Genomic DNA, 19,795 nt, shown 5'->3' with positions numbered 1-19,795 from the left:
ATCAGGTGAATCACGATGTATTACTGTATAAATTGGGAATACAAAATAGATTCTTCATGGTTGAGCACAATCAAAATATATGGTCAAAGTTTCCTATAACTTCCGGAGTCCCACAAGGCTCTAATTTGGGGCCTCTATTGTTTTCATTGTTCATTAATGATCTATCTTCAGTGCTGAATTATTAATTCGGTTTGCTTTTCGCAGACGATTTTAGAGTTTTTAAAAATGTAAAAACGGTGAGGGACTGTATACTCCTACAGAAAAATGTAAACAATATAGTGAAATGGAGTAACGACAACAAACTTTCATTCAACATAAATAAATGCCATGTCTTAACTATACATAGGATCAAGCACCCAGTTATTTTTGATTACACAATGGACAATGAAGCATTGGAGCGTGTAGAGGAAGTTAAAGCTTTAGGGGTAACCTATAATAACACATTTTCCTTTGCCAACCATATCTACAATGTCATCGAATCTGCTAATCGAATGTTAGGATATATAATTAGAGAAAGTAGACATTTCAACAGTATTAAAACTATTAAATCACTTTATTATACCTTAGTTCGGCCCAAACTTGAGTATGCATCCGAAGTTTGGCCAAACGAGAATGATATAGAAAAAGTGCAAAATAAATTGCTGAGATATCTGTATTTCAAAAAATATCATAAATGGCCGGATTATAGAACGGTGCGAACATCAACACTTAGAGCAGAATTTAAAATATTATCTCTACAGCAAAGACGTTGTTTGAATATTATGATATTTTTGTATAAAATCTTAAACAATAGAATAAATTGTCCGGAAATTCTATCGTTAATACCTTTTAATGTACCGCTGCGACGCACACGTTCATCAGTTGAATTTAACTATCCTGTAAATTTATATGGATCTAGATCTTCTCTTGTATACATGCTCCGATTGGCTAATCAAACAGGTGTTTTAATATCATTGGACTGGACTTTATCGCAAAACAGTTTTCGCCAATTGATATTAAATTATTTGGTTAGTATTTCTGAATAACGTCTCCCTGTCATTCTGGTATATTGGCAGTTAAGGTTGTGTAAACATTATGTTGCTATTTTTAGTATTAATTTTATTATATATGTATTAGTATTGAACTAAAATTTTTGTTTTTTTTTTTTGTTATATCCATGTAATTAGGCTAATCAGCCTGTTTGGATGAATAAATAAATACATAAATCAGAGTTTCAAAATTCGCCTGATTAGATGCACGACATTGTGGATCCTAATGTGGAAATAGTGGGTGGTGCCTTTTCTAGAAATTCGACTGTGGAGTGGGACACAAATTGTTCAGCTAGTAGATTTGCTTTCTCTATGGCTGTTGTTGTAATTGAACCATCCGGTTGTGTTGGTGATGGAATTGTGGATTTTGTGAAGTTTTGATTAACAGCTTTAGCTACCGACCCGTTAGTGAAACAAAATAGATTTTCGAAAAATTGTGTTCTCTTTCTGTTATGTGTGCTAACCCAAAAATCTGATGATTTTATATGACTCATCTGAAATGACATTTGTAAAGTTGTAATAGTTTGTGGTACTCATATTTACACATATTAATGCAACATTCTCGTTTGTATCCATTTGAATTTCTGTTGAAAACTGAAAAGGAAATATCAATGGAATTGTGTATATTTATAACTTGAAATGATAATCATAAGTATCCTTCGAAAATGAAACAGGCAACATCAATGAATATCTGAACTCATTCAGTTGAGGGTGTTCTGAAAACTCGAAACTTCTATTATAATTGCTTTTTATACAATGTATTCGAAAAAAAACACTTCATTGTGAGAGTTTCACTAAACAGTTTCATGGAAATGCAACACGTGTTTTGCTATACCATAGCTTCTTCCGGCGTGTCTTCACTGTGGAGGGAGAAGACACGCCCAAATATGGAATTAGAAAATAATCGCATTACTCACATTCAAAATCAGTTAATCTTGGGTTTTAAATATCGCATATGTGAATAACACATCATAGATGTATATAGACGACAACCAGTAATAATGAGAAGAACTATAGAGAATTCCTCGAACGAAGTTTAAGAAAACTGAAGTAAGATACAAAACTGCATATTCTGAAGTATCGTATCGCAAGTGCCTTCTTGGAATTCGAAGCTACGTAAATAGTAAAGAAACTCTATTGAATAAGTTTTTTTTGACACAATAAGATACTTTTCCAGAACATATGATAGACAGCAAAATTATACGAAAATAGCTCCAAAGAGTGATGAAAAGTAACTGCCACTTTGTATTTAACTGAACTGCATAATATTTATGCAGACGCCCGTAGACGCCCGTTTCACCAACCAAGTTGGCATCTTCAGGAGGTGTAGCAAACTTATTGTTTTGGATAAACAAATTCAATTCAATGAAAAATAGAGAGGTTCGTTTTTTGCGAATATCTATTGTAGATATTCAAAATCCAAAAAACTCTTTCAGGAATAGAAAATATACTGGGAATTATCCAATCTCCCGATATTTCGGCATCGACATTTATAGTTTCAGTTCAGCGGAGAAAATATTTTGTTTTAGTTTCAGGGGATTCTGATATGCAAATAATGGTCACAAAGTTTTTTAAATATCATTGCATAAAAACTCATTCAATGATTTTCTAATTACTTCTGGCGGTGAATTTCAATGTACCTAAGAGATCATTGCATTTTTGCAATGTGCAATTGCATTTTTGTGATCTGACAAAAGATATTCTCTCCTAATTAATCCTTCATCAAACAAAGTATTTTTCCATTGTTTCATCAATAATTTTCTTGAACAATATAAACAAACAAATGGAAATGTCTATGCGAAAAAGGTAAAAACAGAGCTGGAAAATTGTTTTATAAGAAGTCACACTAACTTTAAATTCCTAGGTATTTACAATGATAATGAATCAACATGTAATAGGCCTGAAACAGTACTTCATATTGTATATTTTTAGACGACTTGACTGATTGCAAAAATGGTTGCTCATATTTTGAAGTTACTTCAATTCAACTAGTCTTTGTCGATGAAATTGTATTTATTCTTGACAATAAAGTGTCTCTTTCTCTCTATGAGTTATATTATATTTGTTGTCATTATACTTATAATTATTAAGATGTCACTCATCGAACTGAACAATGAATTAATAAGTTAATATCACTAAATGATGTTGGCTCATAATTCAACTAATCAGATATATCAAACATCCTTTTATTTCATTTTTCTCAGAGAGAAATCATTGTTTTGAGTATTCTGAAATATATTGGTTTTTTGGAGGAAGTTACCTATGAAACGATGCTGTGTTATCTGAATCAATAAACCGTTTAATGAACAAAACATAATGTCTTTCAGTATCTTCAACTTAATTTGTCCATAGAGTTGATTTTCTCATATTTCATCAGCATTACCACATAATCAGAAAATATACCGATATTAACCCTCGATACAGCTACGCTTTGAGCTTTATGGTGTGATTAAGGTTCATTAGCTTGTATCAGCCTGTGTGTGGAGAAAGAATAATACCAATATATTCGGCTCATTTCATTCTCCACATAGAAATCAATATCCCTTGTAGCATAAAGGCAACACCAGAGTCTTCTCAATAATTTTTGTGATAATGAAATACTTGTAGACTCTTATTATGGCAGTAGATATAGGCTGATACCGCATATCTTGATAGTTCGCACTAAAACCTCTGGCGTCAAATGAATCTATTGAAAACACTTTTTTCTGGCATTGAAAATTGTTTTTCAATAGATTGATGCCGCATATGTTCATCACAACGAGGACCTCGCGTCCTGAGGATATTATTCGTGCAGACCATGACCTTTAAACCTGATGAAAGCAACGTTCTAGTGCTTTGATGAATCGAGGTTATCATGCATGGGATTGTTCTTGTGTAGCCACAGCAGTAAAATCCTGTGGATGCGGCTTTGATGTAGACCTTTTGCTGAACGGGTACCTATTTGATTATTCAATTTTAGTCTGTTCGTTCAATATCCAGAACTGAGCTTGAGTACTCTAATGATCGGAAACCATGCAGAGAAGAGAACATGATGACTTCACAGTCTCCGTCCAGTACCAGCTGATAAGTACATACCCCATAGACAATAGTTCACAATCCATTCAATATAAATATCAAATATCATTATTATGTCCGTGGAAATACTGGTCCATGTCATTCTCACCGGGTCATTTGTTGCACTAAATTTTCTCATCAGTAACTCATAAAAAAAGGAAAACCCTAGAGGACTTTGTCCTCTGATGAAATCATTAAACACGTTATCATTGACTATCTCGTTTGTCACCTGAAAAAAAGTTCTTCCAACCTCAATAGTGAACTCAGTAATGCCTTAAATATGATGAACATTGATTCCTAAACATTTTTTTTTGGAATCATATCCTTACTGATCAATATATTATTTGTACTGTATCGCCGCTAATAACCCGTTGTGGTTGATGCGATTATTACGAATATATTTTTTAATAACTAATATTGAAATGAAAAATGACAACGAAAAAATCCTATTGCATTACAAGAGTGTGGAATGAACATGGATTGAACGGAAAAATCAAAACACAGCTCTCATTTGAATACGAACCAACCGTTTAATTAGGTCAATGCTGTCAATTACATTTTCTATTCCGCATAGCTCTTCAAATGATAAATCGCAAGGAAATGCAACTTCAAATCTTCCGCCAACTTGATGCTTGCTGGGATTGAAGGAAACTCCATAAATTATTTATTTGAAGCGGAAACCAGAGAGAATGATTCTTTATCTGCGTCTCATTTCATCAGGTCCTGACTAGTAGTATAGAAAAATATTTCGAAAACTTTCTTTGATCCATAAAGTTGAATTGAATTCTAAATGTGAATACTTGATTCCTCTTGATAATATGTACATGGAATTGAGGATGTCTAACGTCAGAAGAACTCACTAATCAATTGATTTATAGCCGGCTGAATTTTCTGCAAGGCATTCATTTTATAATGGAAAACAATCCCTACTAATTTTTTGTGACATCGACTACAGCTCGATTATTCATTATAAGATATTTTGTCACTGGGCGTCTGACAGATGTGAAACATCAATAATAATATTTTTTCTACACCCGTACTCTAACAATACACTTATATGACCATAATCCGTTTCATAATGATATCCATTATGATACAGATTTTTCATAACGATACAGATTATCAACCAATAGAAACCCATAATTTCTCAATCAAGAATCATGTTCCTTTGTTTGTCCTAGATTCTAACCTAAGTAACTAATTGCTTTATTTGTCAAAATCAGTTTTCATATTACCTACCTATATTATCAAAATGTCTGAAAACAGCGATATAGAAGGAATACCATCGACTCCAATATTTTTAAAAGATCAGATTAATTACAGTTGTTATATTCAATATAAATATAATTAGAATCTTTATAGTTTTCATATATCCATGATACTACCATCAAGTTTGTGTGTTTTTTTTAAATATGAGTTAATTACTGTAAATGTGTTCAATACAAATATAATATTTATAGTTTTTCATTATTTATCTGGTTTAGAAAAAATAGCGTATGCAACTCTCATGTAATGGTTATCAATACACTCGCATATACCATACAAAACTCGCCTTCGGCTCGTTTCGTATCCCGGTTAATGCTCGTGTCTTAATAACCATCATTACATGATCGTTGCATAATATACTATTGTGACCCTTGTGATGATTGTTGGGTACTGAAATATTCATAAAAAATATGTTATCAAAATATACATACAAAAATTTTAATGTGTCTTCAAAAACTAGTGACTCAACAACCTTAGCTACTAAAAATCCTAAATTATAAATAGCAATGATAAATGTTCCAATATAAACTTCACCACCATCATAAAATTAATTGATTAATTAATTGATGTTTCTGTTGATAACAAATGAGAAACATTCGTGCGCTACTCGCTGTCGGCTGATTTTAAAATACAACTTTATCAGTCTTTATGAAATTTATTCTTTAGGTGAGTGTCTTAGTGCATTATTCTTCATAAAAATTCAATGAACGTTAATTAATAATCAATTTAAGAATATTATATGCTATGAAAATTGTGTGAATTTTAATCCACCAAGAGAATAGATTTTACATTTACTGACTCATGAGACAATTCAAATATACGGGGGCTAAATGCACAGGTGAAGACACACTTCAATTATAAAAAAGAAAAATATAAATAACTTGCTGATGACTTGTTAGTGTAATATAGTGTGATTTTGCTTTTTTGCAGAAATATTTTATTTTTAATCATTTATAAAAATTATTCGATTCATTGAACACAGGCTATGTATACTGTATCAAACACAAATGTTCACACTATAGGTATCCGAGCTCAGTGTGGCGAGAGAGATAGCGTAACGCCGAACCAGTGGAAATAGAATGGCACAGTTGCATGCGCATGGCGACCCGTCACCAAGCCAGCGACCAATTTCATGTGCGACTATGGATATTTTACATTAATAGTTTCTTGCCTTTTTTGACATGAATCACTTTCCAAAAATACGCCATTCCAATATTGAAATTCATATGTTTGATTGAAATTTGATTATTTAATGTGAAAAAATCTGAAGTTTCTCAATAGTGTTATCGTTTTCGAAATAATAGGAATTAGAGATTATTTTGAAGTCGTTTTCATCAAATTTCCTGGATCACTGAACTTATTTTCATTCAGCTTTCTATTGTGTTGGTGATGGAAATTCTTTCCCGCTTTCTCCCATTCTCCCTTCCATATACATAATGGAAAACTTTCTAAAAAGAAATAAAATATCAAAATCACCAAAAAATTGGACAAAAAATACATCCGAATCAACTAGTATTGATTGTGAACATAAAATTACAAGAGAATCCGTTTTTTCATTCTGTTTACCAAATATTCGAAATTATATTGGAACACATATCATACACAGCAACGCTACACACCGTTGCAGTATTGTTATAGAATTTTATCTACAAGAAAATGTTTCAATCATGAGGTAGGTAGATGAAAACACAAGTTATCAGCTCCTTTTATGAAATCTCTTGTGAACGATTCACTCAATCCTTGCAATAACGATTTTTATCTTTGGAAGAAACAGTGGCAGTTGATAAAAAGCATGTTTGTTTGAAGTTACTTGACAATGTTTCTTGGTGCATTTCATTAGTTAAGACTTCCATTGTCTGATATGATATAAATTTATTTGAAATACCTGAAAGAATATAAACATATAAAAGAAATAAAAACGAGATTAGCTGAAAAAATAACAATTAAATCAAGTATTAAAAATGAAATTGAAAAGATTCAAAATCAAGTTAATTCACGACGTTTCGATTTTTAGTATCCACAATCGAAGACGATTGTGGAGTATGTTCGAAATAATTCCTAATCCTGAACATCTAAGATGAGTTCGTTTTTGAATTCGGAAGTCAGGTTAGATGTTGAGGGTAGATGCTTTTTTTCAAGTGAAGCATTCTAAAATACGTTAGTTTTCACTCCAGATTTCAGGTTACATATGTTGGTTGGGATAGGTTGTGTTAGGTTAATTTAGTTGAAAAATACTCGATTTCATTTCATTCAATTTTGATGTGTTTAATGGTAACTACAAACATCTAATTTCAGCTACAATCAATCCCATCGTTTGTAGTTTGAGGACAATTATTATTTCATGATTTGGAGTCTTGTTATCGTAGCTTTTTTGCTATACTTCAAAAGAATATAAAATATAGTAATATTTTGTTGTTACTACCATAAAGTACAACCTATTTCAGAACTTTTTGGCACATTATTACTCGTCCTTCGTAGTTGAAATAATATCAATAGTGCTTTCTCAGTAACCAATACGACTACAAAAAAATGAACAATACTACATTTATAAGTATCGTCTATAGGAAAATTAGGCTAAGAGAAAGGTGATTTTTTTTCAAAACGAATTCCAGCCTGACGGAGCTTCAACTGAGTGGCATTTGTGAAGTTAAAAAAATTCAAAGGGTGAATCTGATATTCATCAGTCCATATGCTGATATTCTTCAAATGATACAAAATTTTGATTCAGTTAGAGAGAAGAGCATATAATCTAATTATTGATGACCTTTTATTGATGAAAGATCTATGTCCTATTTAAAATAAATTGAATGTGCTTGAGACTCTTTCCTTTTGTTTCTGGAAAACAAAAATAAATAAAGACTGCAGCCATTGCACAAACACACATGCCAAAATATAATGAACCATTTGTATTAACTAAACCGTAAGTTGTGAGGTATGAAAGAAGTAGACCCATAGAAAACTTATTTATAGTAATTGGGGCTGCTCCAGCCATTTTGAATTTGAATGAAAACAGTTCTCCCAAAAATACCTCACGTACAGGAATAATACCCATGATTTGAAATGAAATAGAAGAAGCGAAAAAACTTAGTGGTGAATAGGAATCCTCGTATGAACGAAACAATTCAAATATCAACAGGGAAAGTGAAACTCCCGTTGCTGATAAGAGAAGGCACCTTCTTCTTCCAATCCAGTCAATTAATAACAAACAGAATAAGGCCCCGGCTGCTCCAATGCCATCTAAAAGATAAAAACCGCCGAGGCGGTTCACTGGTTTGATGATAATTCAATACGACTCATAGACCAATTCAGTTCTGAAAACCCATACAATATTTTGATATATTTTCTCATATTCATCATTGCAAATTCAATTGCAATAACAAACTAGGTACATATGAATCAAATTTAGTGGCACTTATGGACTATTCAGGGTTGTTGATGATGATATTAACATCATGAAGTCCAGTTACTGACTGTATTATTGATACTATAGAAGTGAAGAGATGAAACTGATCATAATCAATATTTGTACTTCTGAAAATGCCAGCCAATCGTGTTTGTGAAACTTTATTCAATGTAGTTTTTTATTAAGTAGTTCTTGTTAAGCACTCCCTAAACGATCAAGCGGTTTGATCAAATGTTTGATCAAGCCGCGTGACGCACTCCAAACAACCATCAAGCAGGCCTTCAAACATTTGACCAAACCTCATCAGATATTTTGTTTAGTTGTTATTAGTTGTTCATTCGTGCGGTTCGTTCGCTAAATAGTTGTCAGTGTTGTTTTGTGAGCTTCACGTTATGGTTTCAAATACTGATTTGGCCTTCCTGGCCCTAACATTGGTTGCCCTAAACAAGCGGAAAAAAGAGAAAAGAAAACGACGGTGGTCTAAGGAGTGGTACAAAATGAGAAACCGTTTTTCTCATGACCATTTAATACGTTTTCTGCGGATTTCGGAACCAGACGACTATAGGAACTTTTTGAGAATGGACGGAGAAAGTTTCGATTATCTACTGGAGTTAGTAAGGTCCGACATCGAGAAGAAGGATACAAATATGCGTGAAGCGATTCCTGCAAGCCAGAGACTGTCTATCACACTAAGGTATCTAGCGTCTGGTGCAGATTTGGAAGACCTAAAATTCACGTGCGCCATAGCACCTCAAACTCTAGAGTCCATCATAATGGAAACTTGTTCGGCAATAACGAAGGCATTGAAGAACAACATTCAGGTAATTATTTGTCAAGTACATCTATTTATATTTTATTAAGAAAAAGCATAATGAATGTTAAATACAATTAAAAACAAAAGTTCACATTGACGTAAATGAACAAAAATTTGTCGCACTGTCATCGTCTTGGTTTTGCCCATGATGAAAAGAAGGGCTTGGATGCGATAAGTAGATAGGCTGCGCTGAGTTGGAGTAGTCTTGCCAATTTGAACTATTCGATGATGATGAAGTTGATGTTGAAGGTGTCCAGGGTCGAATAAACTTCACTCCTTCCCTTGTTAGGGTCCCCATTTCGGCTTCAAAAATTGTATCATTAATATTTTTTTCCGCAAAACGTCGTTGATCCGGAGGAATTTTTTTCAATTTCATAGCCCACCCCTTGGCCATAATGTCCTCTTCGGTCTCAGGCCACTTGAAATATTCGGTGGCTAGTCCCACTAATTGCTCATTAGTGTCTACTACTTTCCTTTTATTCCTTTTTTGAGGAGGGGGGGCTGGGTTAGAAGTTGGCGTTGTATTAATTCCAGAAGGAGATGTACTTTCGGAATCTTGAGATAGCTGCGAGTCGACATCAAGCGGTGACTGTAACAAAAAGTACAATACGGTTTATATACGCTTACGAAATGTAGGCATATAAACAATGTATTACTATACGAAGTCATATGTACTTTTTTTTTAAATGTGGTAATTTTTATGTAAACTTTAAAATCGTAGTACCGTTTCTTGTTTTTCGTTTAGGTTCCGAAATTGCAAGATGGATGGGATAGAGTATCGCGGAGTTCGAAGAACAATGGAATTTCCCCAATTGCTTAGGGAGCGCTGACGGTAAACACGTGGCAATCCAAAAACCACCCAATTCCGGATCCTACTATTACAATTACAAGGGATATTTCAGCATTGTGCTTATGGCTGTTGTTGATGCTAACTACAAATTTCTGATGGTGGATGTGGGAGCGAATGGTCGAGTGTCTGATGGTGGCGTTATGAAAAACACCTTATTTTGGCGCAAGTTGTCTGAGAACCAGCTTAACTTGCCTGATCCTCGACCGTTACCAGGCACTTCTAAGAAATGTCCGTACGTGTTTCTTGGCGATGAAGCTTTCCAACTTCACCCTAATTTCATGAAACCGTACAATAGGGCTGCTCTGACAAATGATAAAACGATTTACAACTACAGACTCTCCCGAGCCAGAAGAGTCGTGGAGAATGCGTTCGGAATATTAACGAAAAGATGTAAAATATTTCAAAAACCCATTAAATTTGAGCCATTAAAAGTTAGAAAAATCGTTATGACATGTTGCCATTTGCATAACTATTTATGCTCAAAAAACAGAGCTAACTATTTGCCACCTCAGGACATTGACAATGCACCTACTGGTGCTACGGAACTTGGGTCATGGAGACAAGACACTCCACAGATGCTTTCACTCCAAAAGACGAAAGGCAATGCAACAGTATTAGCAAAAACAGTAAGGGACGACTTCTGCGAGTTCTTTAACACCTCTGGGGCAGTTCCGTGGCAAAATAAGTGCCTCAATTAATAAGTGACAATATTTAGTGTTGATATATATTTAGGTTTTGAGTTAAGTACCACTGTATTCGTGTAATACTAAACTAATAAACATGTACAATAAAAATAAAATTAAAAAATGAAGATATAAATACGTACCTCAGAAGTTTCAGTTGCTGCTATTTCCAACTGATCCTTTATGAAGAACATATCATTGTAATACCACAGAGACGATTCAGGGATGTCATCCGGAGACGTTCCTGATACTTTTTTCCTCTCGATGGCCTTATACATTCTATTAAAACTTGTTCTCAAATTATTAATTTTTGCTTTCAAAAGCTTCACTGTAAAATCTGGTTTCAGTACTTTTAGGGCCTCTACGATTTTTCCCAACGCTGCATTTTTTCTTATTTCTATTGAAATAATCCTTGCTTTTCACCTTCCACAATTCGGGAGAATCGCGGTACAAGTCAATTAACAAGGTTATAAATTCCCGTTCCGAGTTTTCACATTCACTCTCCATGGTTTTCGCCTAGTGACTGACGCAATGTTTGACAAAAACCGTTCTAGACGATCAATCCCCTCTCCAACCGTTTGAGTCAAACAAACTTTCTATCAAACAACCTCAAACCTCGCTTCAAACGTCAAACAAGTTTCTACACGGTCAAACACGTTTGATCAAACACTTTTGATCCAACATTTGATCAAACCGCTTGATCGTTTAGGGAGTGCTTTAGTCTATTCTACTGCTCTATGGTACCCAATTCGAAAATATGAAATAATCAACAATGCGTCGAGGCTATACAAGGTTTATCACAGAGCCTTCTACAAACAATATCTTTGTTATTCAATTGACTCATTTTTTGTTCGACTCGACTTTCACTGCATGAAGCTTCACAAACTACAGCTAAAGATTTGATCTTACAAACTTTCTTTGTGAAAATCAGATCATTAGGTATAGTTTGTGATATTCAATTGAGTAAATGAGGAAAACATAATTGTGAACTCAATCAAGAGGCCTACTACAAAACATAGAGGTATGTCGCACCATCATCGAGAACCTAACCACTTTTCAATGATACTTCTTATAATTTACATATAATGAGTGATGCACCATTTTATTTTGGATTTGGCAATATGCGATTCATTCGGTGAATAAAACGTTCAAAAATGAAAACGCCATCACTGTAACTGATCCTCGTAAAACCTCAAATACCCTGTGCAATGTTTCTGGGGTTCTTCTATATCCTTCCTGAACTTGTTTGCCTTTTCAATTGGTCTCAGCGCTGTCCGCCAAGTGAAAAATAGGGATAATAGTGGTCAAAATACATGTGATAGTTCATTCTATACGAAATGATATCTAGAAAAATGTGTTTGAACCGTTTTTTAGCACATAACAAATTTCCAAAGTTATAAATAAATTAGGAAATTGTAAATTATTTCAATAATGATTTGAAAGAAACTTCACAACGAACATCCACCGTCAAATAACTTACACCCTTGAAGAACGAGAATTTGTCAAATATATTCATCTTAAAAATTATGGAAGCCACTCTGATGAGCTTTTTGAGCTTGGCTACGATCGAGAAATTGTGAAAGTTTTATTGTATTTTGGCAAAATAATGTCTCTAAAGAAATAATTTTTTCATTTGTCAGCTGAATGGAAGGATACTCGAAACCGTTTCTGAAATTTTCCCTGGCTAGATGTTTGTTTCAGCTCTAAAGATCCATCAATTTGTTCTTCTAAAGCCACGAAAGTTATTTTATCATCTATGGATGCATATGAAACGACCTTCTAACGGCAAGCATTGGTTCAACAAAAATTGCGAGCAATCTGTCGCCTCCAAAAATCTCACAGAACTAGGTTTGTTAACGCTCGCAACAGCTGCAAACTTAGAATGTATAAAAGCAAAGAACTTCACAATCAGAAAATTAGGGATAAACTGCTTGCCAACCCCAAGGGGTCTAGATCCTCCTGGTCAGTAGCTGGAGCTGTTAATCAGCACTTTCCAAAATCCACAATTCCGTCACCAACACAAGCGGATAGTAGCAATTGCAACAACAGCCATAGAACAAGCAAATCTACTAGCTGAACAATTGGCTTCCCACTCCCAGTCGATTATTTAGGAAACGCACCACCAACTAATGCTAATCTAGAATCCACAATGTCGGAAATTACTTTTCGACAGCATCTAGTCAGGTTAAATTTGAAACAGATCAATATCAACAAAGCGTCTTGATGAAGTGCCCGTCATCGTACATAGAAAGTGTGCAAATGAACTATCACCAGTATTTTGGAGACTTTTCAACCTGTCTTACAAGAAAAGAGTTTCCCCTATTTTGTTGGAAGATTGCTCGCATTCATCCTATTCCCAGAAAGACAAGAAAACTCTTCCAAATAACTAGAGACCAGTCGCTTTGCTATCAATTATATCAAAAACCATTGAGAAAGCAGCTAAACCACCATATGCTCAAATATTTGAAAGGCTTCAACACTTTGAGCGATCATCAATATGGTTTTCGGAAACAAAGATCAACAGGCGACCTTCTATCGTATGTCATCTATATTTGTAACGTTCCCTGAAAGTGACCGTCGATGGATATTTCTCGAATACTTTCACCATCAACGCTGGTATTCCCCAGGGATCCGTATTGTCTCCAACCCTCTTTCTATTGTATATCAACGACTTATTGGAGAAAATCAAGAATCTAATATATAGCTTTGCTGATGATAGCAAAGATCAATAGGCGACCTTCTATCGTATGTCACCTATATTTGGAACGTTCCCTGAAAGTGACCGTCGATGGATATTTCTCGAATACTTTCACCATCAACGCTGGTGTTCCCCAGGGATCCGTATTGTCTTCAACCCTCTTTTTATTGTATATCAACGACTTATTGGAGAAAATCAAGAATCCAATATAAAGCTTTGCTGATGACAGCACACTCATCTCGTCAAGACATTTGGATTCCAGGACATCGGCCCCGGATGCACATCTTCACCTGCAGCAGGAAGTTGAATATCTAAATGAGGATCTAGAATTATTTTCGAATTGGGACACAAGTACCATATCCAATATATATATATATATATATATATATATATATATATATATATATATATATATATATATATATATATATAGTAAAATGGTTTAACAGGGTCTCTCAAAAATCAAACTCTGCTTTACTTTGCCAAGCTTTCGCTTCTAATGGGAAGCTTCTTCAGGGCCTATAATTTAATGATTTTTGAATATTTTCGCCTTTGAATAATATTACAAATCATACTTACAGTAAAAATGAGTGAAAAACAATAAATTGAAGATAGAATTGACATAAAAGTTAACATGTATACGATTTTTTTTGTGGGTTTGTCAAATGTCATACCTTCACATAAATGTCATTTTTCAATGGGTATGATGATTTGATAATTTTTTACTGTAATGAAAGAGTTATTGATTGATACATCTTTCATGAAAGATGTATCAATCAATAGAAGAACTCTTTCATTTGGAGAACGACGTTTATGTGGAATAAACTTCCTGAGATCCAAATGGATAATGGATTCAATTTACAGCTATTGAAATCCAATATCAATCACTACTTTCGCACAGGGAACGGCCCCAAGAGATCCTGAAGTATTTTCCTGTAGTGATTGTGTCCTTAAAATCATTCAGCTGAAAAGAGACCTCGAAATATCTGAATAAAAGTTTTTATGAAAGTGAAAATCAGTACAGAAATGTATTGAACATAACTCTCTGTTCTTCAAAAGGATCAGTTAGTCATAGATAACAATTGATGAAATCCCACCTGCTATTGCAACCACAATTGCCCTCATGCTCATTTTTATCATTTTGATGGGTATCTCAATATGTCATCGATCCCTAATATAACCGAGAGTAGAATCACGTCTTCTTCATATATTTTGTTAAGGATTCTGAAAGAAACTTGTGTTAATAAAAAAAATAATAATATTGTTATGATGATAAGATATAGTTTTTGATGTTTTGGAGATGAGTAATATCCTTTTATATAGTAACTCTCAACACTGAAGAGTTCGTATTATTAAAAAATTAAAAAAACCTTTATCGAAAATTTCATTTCAGGATTAAGTATAATTCATTTATATAGTTGAAATCTCAGAGATATTCACTTTCCCTGAATATTATGACAAGATGAACCAAGGAAATGAGACGTTTGACAGCGAAAAATTGTTGACTTTTTGAAGAATTCTGACTTTACCATAAACGCGATTTTAATGGTATCATGTATCCTGAATTTATCCTAGACTTATATAAACAAACAACTAGGAAATCAGTTGAATTCAAAATGTGATATTACACTCATAAATGAATCAGTTCGCCTACATATTAAGTGTTTTTCTGATCACGCGTAGTTCAGCTTCCGCCACTAGTGGCAACTTTTGAGCTGAAATTAATCCTCCTTCGTTTGCGATTTCTTTTTACTTTTTCATTTGGAATTTCGTTTGGAATTGACAGTTTATTCTTCCCTACCTCTTGGACAATTGAACTCTGGAATTTCCCTAATTTCAAGGTCCGTGATATCTTGGACAGTGTAAGATTCACCATCGATGATGAGTTGATGACCTCTAATTGAGGTTCATAGATGTTGTTCCCATGTAGTTTTTCAGATGAAATTTCAGTACTAACTGTTGCTTTCTATCTTCAGGACACAACTCTTCTGCGATATCAATTTTGGGACTTTTCAACTTATGGATATTGGGGAATGCCTAAGTGTATATAACATTATATTTCCGATATTTCGGCAAAGGTTACTGTGTCATTATCAGGGAGCTACAAGATGATAATTTTAATGTTATGATGAATTTTTTTCAAAATCGTAAAACACAAATAGTTGGATGAATAATTGAATAAAACAAAATACATTGAAGAAAAGTAATAAGTATAATATTTATTGCAATTTATTCTAATATTAGTAGCATATAATGTTTCTCCATCAACTGAAAACATATTTATATAATGTCAAGAACAGGAAACACTTGTAATTTGAAAATTTGAGAAAAGAGATTTTCTTGACCTAGGCCCATGGAGCAATATGTCAATTACAGTGGAAAGTGTATTTGAGACGTTATATATGGAACTGAAATAATTTTGTGAAAAAATTGAATTTTTGTCATCTTTGTATAAGAATGATTAGAGGAGAAAGTTATTCAGGTAACTGCAAATGAATTATCATTCAGATTGTCGCAATTTTTGCCTATTAAAAGTAGATATGAATAGATTCCACTTGAATGGTTCGAATTCAATTCATTTTATTTATTCAGTAAATTTTTTGATCTTGGAACGAATGCCTTTAACGAAAATAATCTCTCAAGGTATAGTCTGCAATCATTTTATGTGAAGATATGCGATCCTTCAATAATCTAGCAGTCTGACCTATATATTCAGCATCACAACTACAACAAAGGATACTGTAAATCGATTCTGATTGAAATTTTATTGGAACTCCAATATCAACATCCGAAGAGAACTGATTGTAAGAATAGTTTTATTTGTTATTCTTTATTATCCATATTTTTGAACATTCGTGAAAATTCGTGTATGATTTCAGTAATGAAAAGTAAATAATTGAAAACTGTATTTATAGATTGAAGTTCATTGTTATCAACTATTTGTGACTGATTATTATTATTATTATTATCATTTTCAAATTTGGTAGAGTTTATCTTCTATACGTGTATGAGTCATATTGAATGCTATCTTGTTCATCCAGATTTTTCATATGAATTTTGTAGAAAATGTTCAAGGAAGATATTTACATTTTTTTGATGAAAGGAAGAGTAAGAAATGTTCAATATGCGTTTGATTGATTGTTTATGATAAGACCAGTAACTAATATATCTGCCAGATAGGTTTTCTGTACCAGTCATCAAATACGATGTTATCTGAAGTACGTGAGGGTTTGGTATCCAGAAAGGAAAAACTACGCTAATCGTCTTCTTTTTTGATGCTGAACTATACCTGTATATTGAAGCTGTTGAATATTTCAACAATTAAATTGATTTCAGTAGCAGGAAGGGATAGGGTGGTATCATCTTCATATTTTTTCATGAAAAAGACTTGGGAAGGGAGAACACTTGATACAATATCTATTAGTTCATATCCACAATATAATTTGCCAAAATAGGGCTGATTTTGTTGCTCCCATTGGGAATCCAAAAGTTTGTTTGTATTGAAAAAAAAGTATGTGTTATCAAAAAGAAAGGTTGAGAGAAGTTTGAAATCATTTACATGAATATTACAAAAATATCAATGCGATACCAATTGCCCTCAGGCAAATATTCGAGATAGTCGTTGCTGAATAATGAGACCACATCCAAACTTGCTAAAACGTAATTTTCAGGAAATTGAATTTGGTTAAATTTCAAGGAGACTTCGAAGAAGTCATAATTTTTCTGGGAGAGAATGTTTTTGGTTTTCTACCTCTCCATCTTGAAACAAAAAATGTGGGAATCTTTCGAAGGAAGGAAAGAAGTAAAAAATTCAAAAAGTAACTCTATACATGGATGTGTAGATCATCCAAAGAAGTAACTTTCAGACACAAACTGGAAAAAAGCCCTCCTGAAATGGCTAGTTTCAATAAACATTGAATTTAACGAAAGAAAAATTCTTTCGAAACAAATAATTTCATATGAACAAAATAAATATCAATTATTAATAATACCTACTTATACAAAAAACATTTTCTATGCTCAGTTTGTAGCAGTTATCAATAATTTAGAAGATAATTTTGAATAATGCCCTTCGTCCATTATGAGGTTTGGATGATTTTTTATAAAAAAATAATCGAAACCTCAAAAATACGATTCTGTGTGGCTGGGTATTATGAAAGTTATTGGCAATATCCTCAGAAAAAACCTACTCAGACCTGAAGTACAATCATTTATTGCCTGCCTTATTGACTCAACGGGATGAAATAATAAAAATTTGCAAGATTTCAGGTATATCATGTTTCATGATGTTATACGATAGGTGCGTCAAAAATTGCTAAGATACTATTTTGTTCATCAAATGGTTTGGAATATGTTCTCCATTGGTGATTCAATAGGTCAATTCATTCATTACATTATTACGTTATATTACAAATTCAACTTGTAGGTTTCGTCTGTAGAAGTATTACTGAAATATTTCAAATATACAGAATGAAAATCTTACCTGTAACATATTCAGTAATTTAGGTTTCTGAAATATTATTGTGTTTCTGTTTTACCACTACACGTTCATCAATTCATGTTGACCAAACATACTCAACGAAAGAAATGAGAAATGATGCAACTGAGATATCAAGGATATACCACGACTATGGGATAGGGAATTCCACCCGATAGCGATGTGCGCTCCTGGGAGAATTCACGAATTGCTCGTATATATAGAGTGAGCTAGTGCTTGAGCGGGAATTCTTGAAATAGACAGCAGTGCTGGCATTTTTTTTCAAGTTGGGTCTTCTTTTTTGGGCTGCAAAAATGCATTGCTGGACTGTTGAGGTCAGTATTGCATTTGTGGTTCAGCCTAGTACCACTGAAGAGACCTATGATGGGTCAAAACAGCGCTGTTCAGGATTAAATCACAAATGTCTTGTGTTTGGGCTTTAGTTTACATAACGCAATACATCGTTCAATTCAAGATTGATTATCCAGACTGGTCTGGAAATGCTGAGTCTGTTAGATACGGGTCATAAACTACATATATGGGCTCTCCATCAGTTTATCGAAAGTAATAACACAACACCTCAAAGTGGTATCGATGTCTATTTTCAAACGAAAACTTTTTCATTTAGCAATATCATGAGAGCAACCATTAAGATAAAATAACGAGTTTGTTGGACGAGTAGTTTTATCTAAAGCTGGTTGCTCGATTAGTATTGCTCAGATATGAAAAAAATAGTTTGGAAATCAATTTTTTTCATATCTAAACTATATATATATATATATATATATATATATATATATATATATATATATATATATATATATATATATATATATATATATATATATATATATATATATATATATACACAAAAATGAAAGTTATCGAGTGTCTTGATATAGAAACAGAAGTTCATAATCGGACATAGCACTCAAGAAAGTGGCATACTGATGATGGGCCAAAAGCTCGAAACACGTGTCTATGGTTTGCCACTTTCGTGAGTGCTATGTCCGATTATGAACTTCTGTTTCTATACATATATATATATATATATATATATATATATATATATATATATATATATATACAGTCAATACAGTCAGTTAATACAGTCAAACTGCTGGGTAATAATTCCATAAAAATCAAAAAATGAATAGATGAGTACTCTTTGATCATTCCCATATTGATTTCAATTTAAGAGCCACCGGTATACAGCTGTTTCAGCCTATTGGGCATCGTCAGTACCGGGCAGGCGGTCCTCGATTGAAGACAAATTGAGAAAAAACCAAGAAAGTACTTGATAAAAATAGCTGCGTAAACGCAAGCGAAACATAAGTGGAACCGATGGCATTTCAGGTTAGCTTCCCAAATTTCTGCTACCGCGGTTGATTGGTCAAACCACCAACACTGACATGAAAACTTGGCAAGTTGACTTGGGTGTCACACCAATAGGTGGTTCCACTTATGTTTCGCTTGCGTTTACGCAGCTATTTTTATCAAGTCTTAACTTGGTTTTTTCTCA

The 19,795-nt window shown here is 33.4% G+C and overlaps 4 protein-coding genes across 4 annotated transcripts in view; 1 reads left to right on the top strand and 3 right to left on the bottom strand.

Moving 5' to 3' along the window:
• Window positions 1–19,795, bottom strand: part of LOC111506190 (limbic system-associated membrane protein) — a 1,118,878-nt gene that overhangs the window by 559,622 nt on the left and 539,461 nt on the right. The window lies entirely within an intron of this gene.
• Window positions 6,365–19,795, bottom strand: part of LOC111504522 (facilitated trehalose transporter Tret1-2 homolog) — a 49,224-nt gene continuing 35,793 nt past the window's right edge. Inside the window, exon 4 of the mRNA XM_074171765.1 lies at window positions 6,365–8,585. Coding sequence (XP_074027866.1) covers window positions 8,131–8,585 — 455 coding nt within the window. The 3' untranslated portion in view covers window positions 6,365–8,130. The remainder of the gene's footprint in view (window positions 8,586–19,795) is intronic.
• On the top strand, window positions 8,998–10,934 carry LOC141480974 (uncharacterized). Its single transcript, XM_074171769.1, has 2 exons — window positions 8,998–9,572; window positions 10,311–10,934. Exons 1-2 carry the CDS (start codon window positions 9,144–9,146, stop codon window positions 10,383–10,385), a joined length of 504 nt encoding a protein of 167 aa, XP_074027870.1. The 5' UTR covers window positions 8,998–9,143; the 3' UTR covers window positions 10,386–10,934.
• Window positions 9,275–12,381, bottom strand: LOC141480973 (uncharacterized). Its single transcript, XM_074171768.1, has 2 exons — window positions 11,242–12,381; window positions 9,275–10,154 (listed from the first exon to the last, which is right to left on the bottom strand). Exons 1-2 carry the CDS (start codon window positions 11,374–11,376, stop codon window positions 9,654–9,656), a joined length of 636 nt encoding a protein of 211 aa, XP_074027869.1. The 5' UTR covers window positions 11,377–12,381; the 3' UTR covers window positions 9,275–9,653.

The sequence above is a fragment of the Leptinotarsa decemlineata genome, unplaced genomic scaffold (assembly GCF_025532065.1).
Source record: "Leptinotarsa decemlineata unplaced genomic scaffold, Ldec_3_MD MMD2_tig00000035_RagTag_RagTag, whole genome shotgun sequence".
In the NCBI taxonomy this organism is placed as follows: Eukaryota; Metazoa; Arthropoda; class Insecta; order Coleoptera; family Chrysomelidae; genus Leptinotarsa; species Leptinotarsa decemlineata.
This window is presented reverse-complemented; position numbering and strand designations above follow the sequence as displayed.

Coding starts and splice junctions, on each gene's coding strand:
- LOC141480973 (XM_074171768.1), bottom strand. CDS start 11,376: ATGTATAAGGCCATCGAGAGGAAAAAAGTATCAGGAACGTCTCCGGAT. Junction 10,155..11,241: donor CAGCAACTGAAACTTCTGAG/GTACGTATTTAT, acceptor TTTTTGTTACAG/TCACCGCTTGATGTCGACTC.
- LOC141480974 (XM_074171769.1), top strand. CDS start 9,144: ATGGTTTCAAATACTGATTTGGCCTTCCTGGCCCTAACATTGGTTGCC. Junction 9,573..10,310: donor CATTGAAGAACAACATTCAG/GTAATTATTTGT, acceptor TTTTTCGTTTAG/GTTCCGAAATTGCAAGATGG.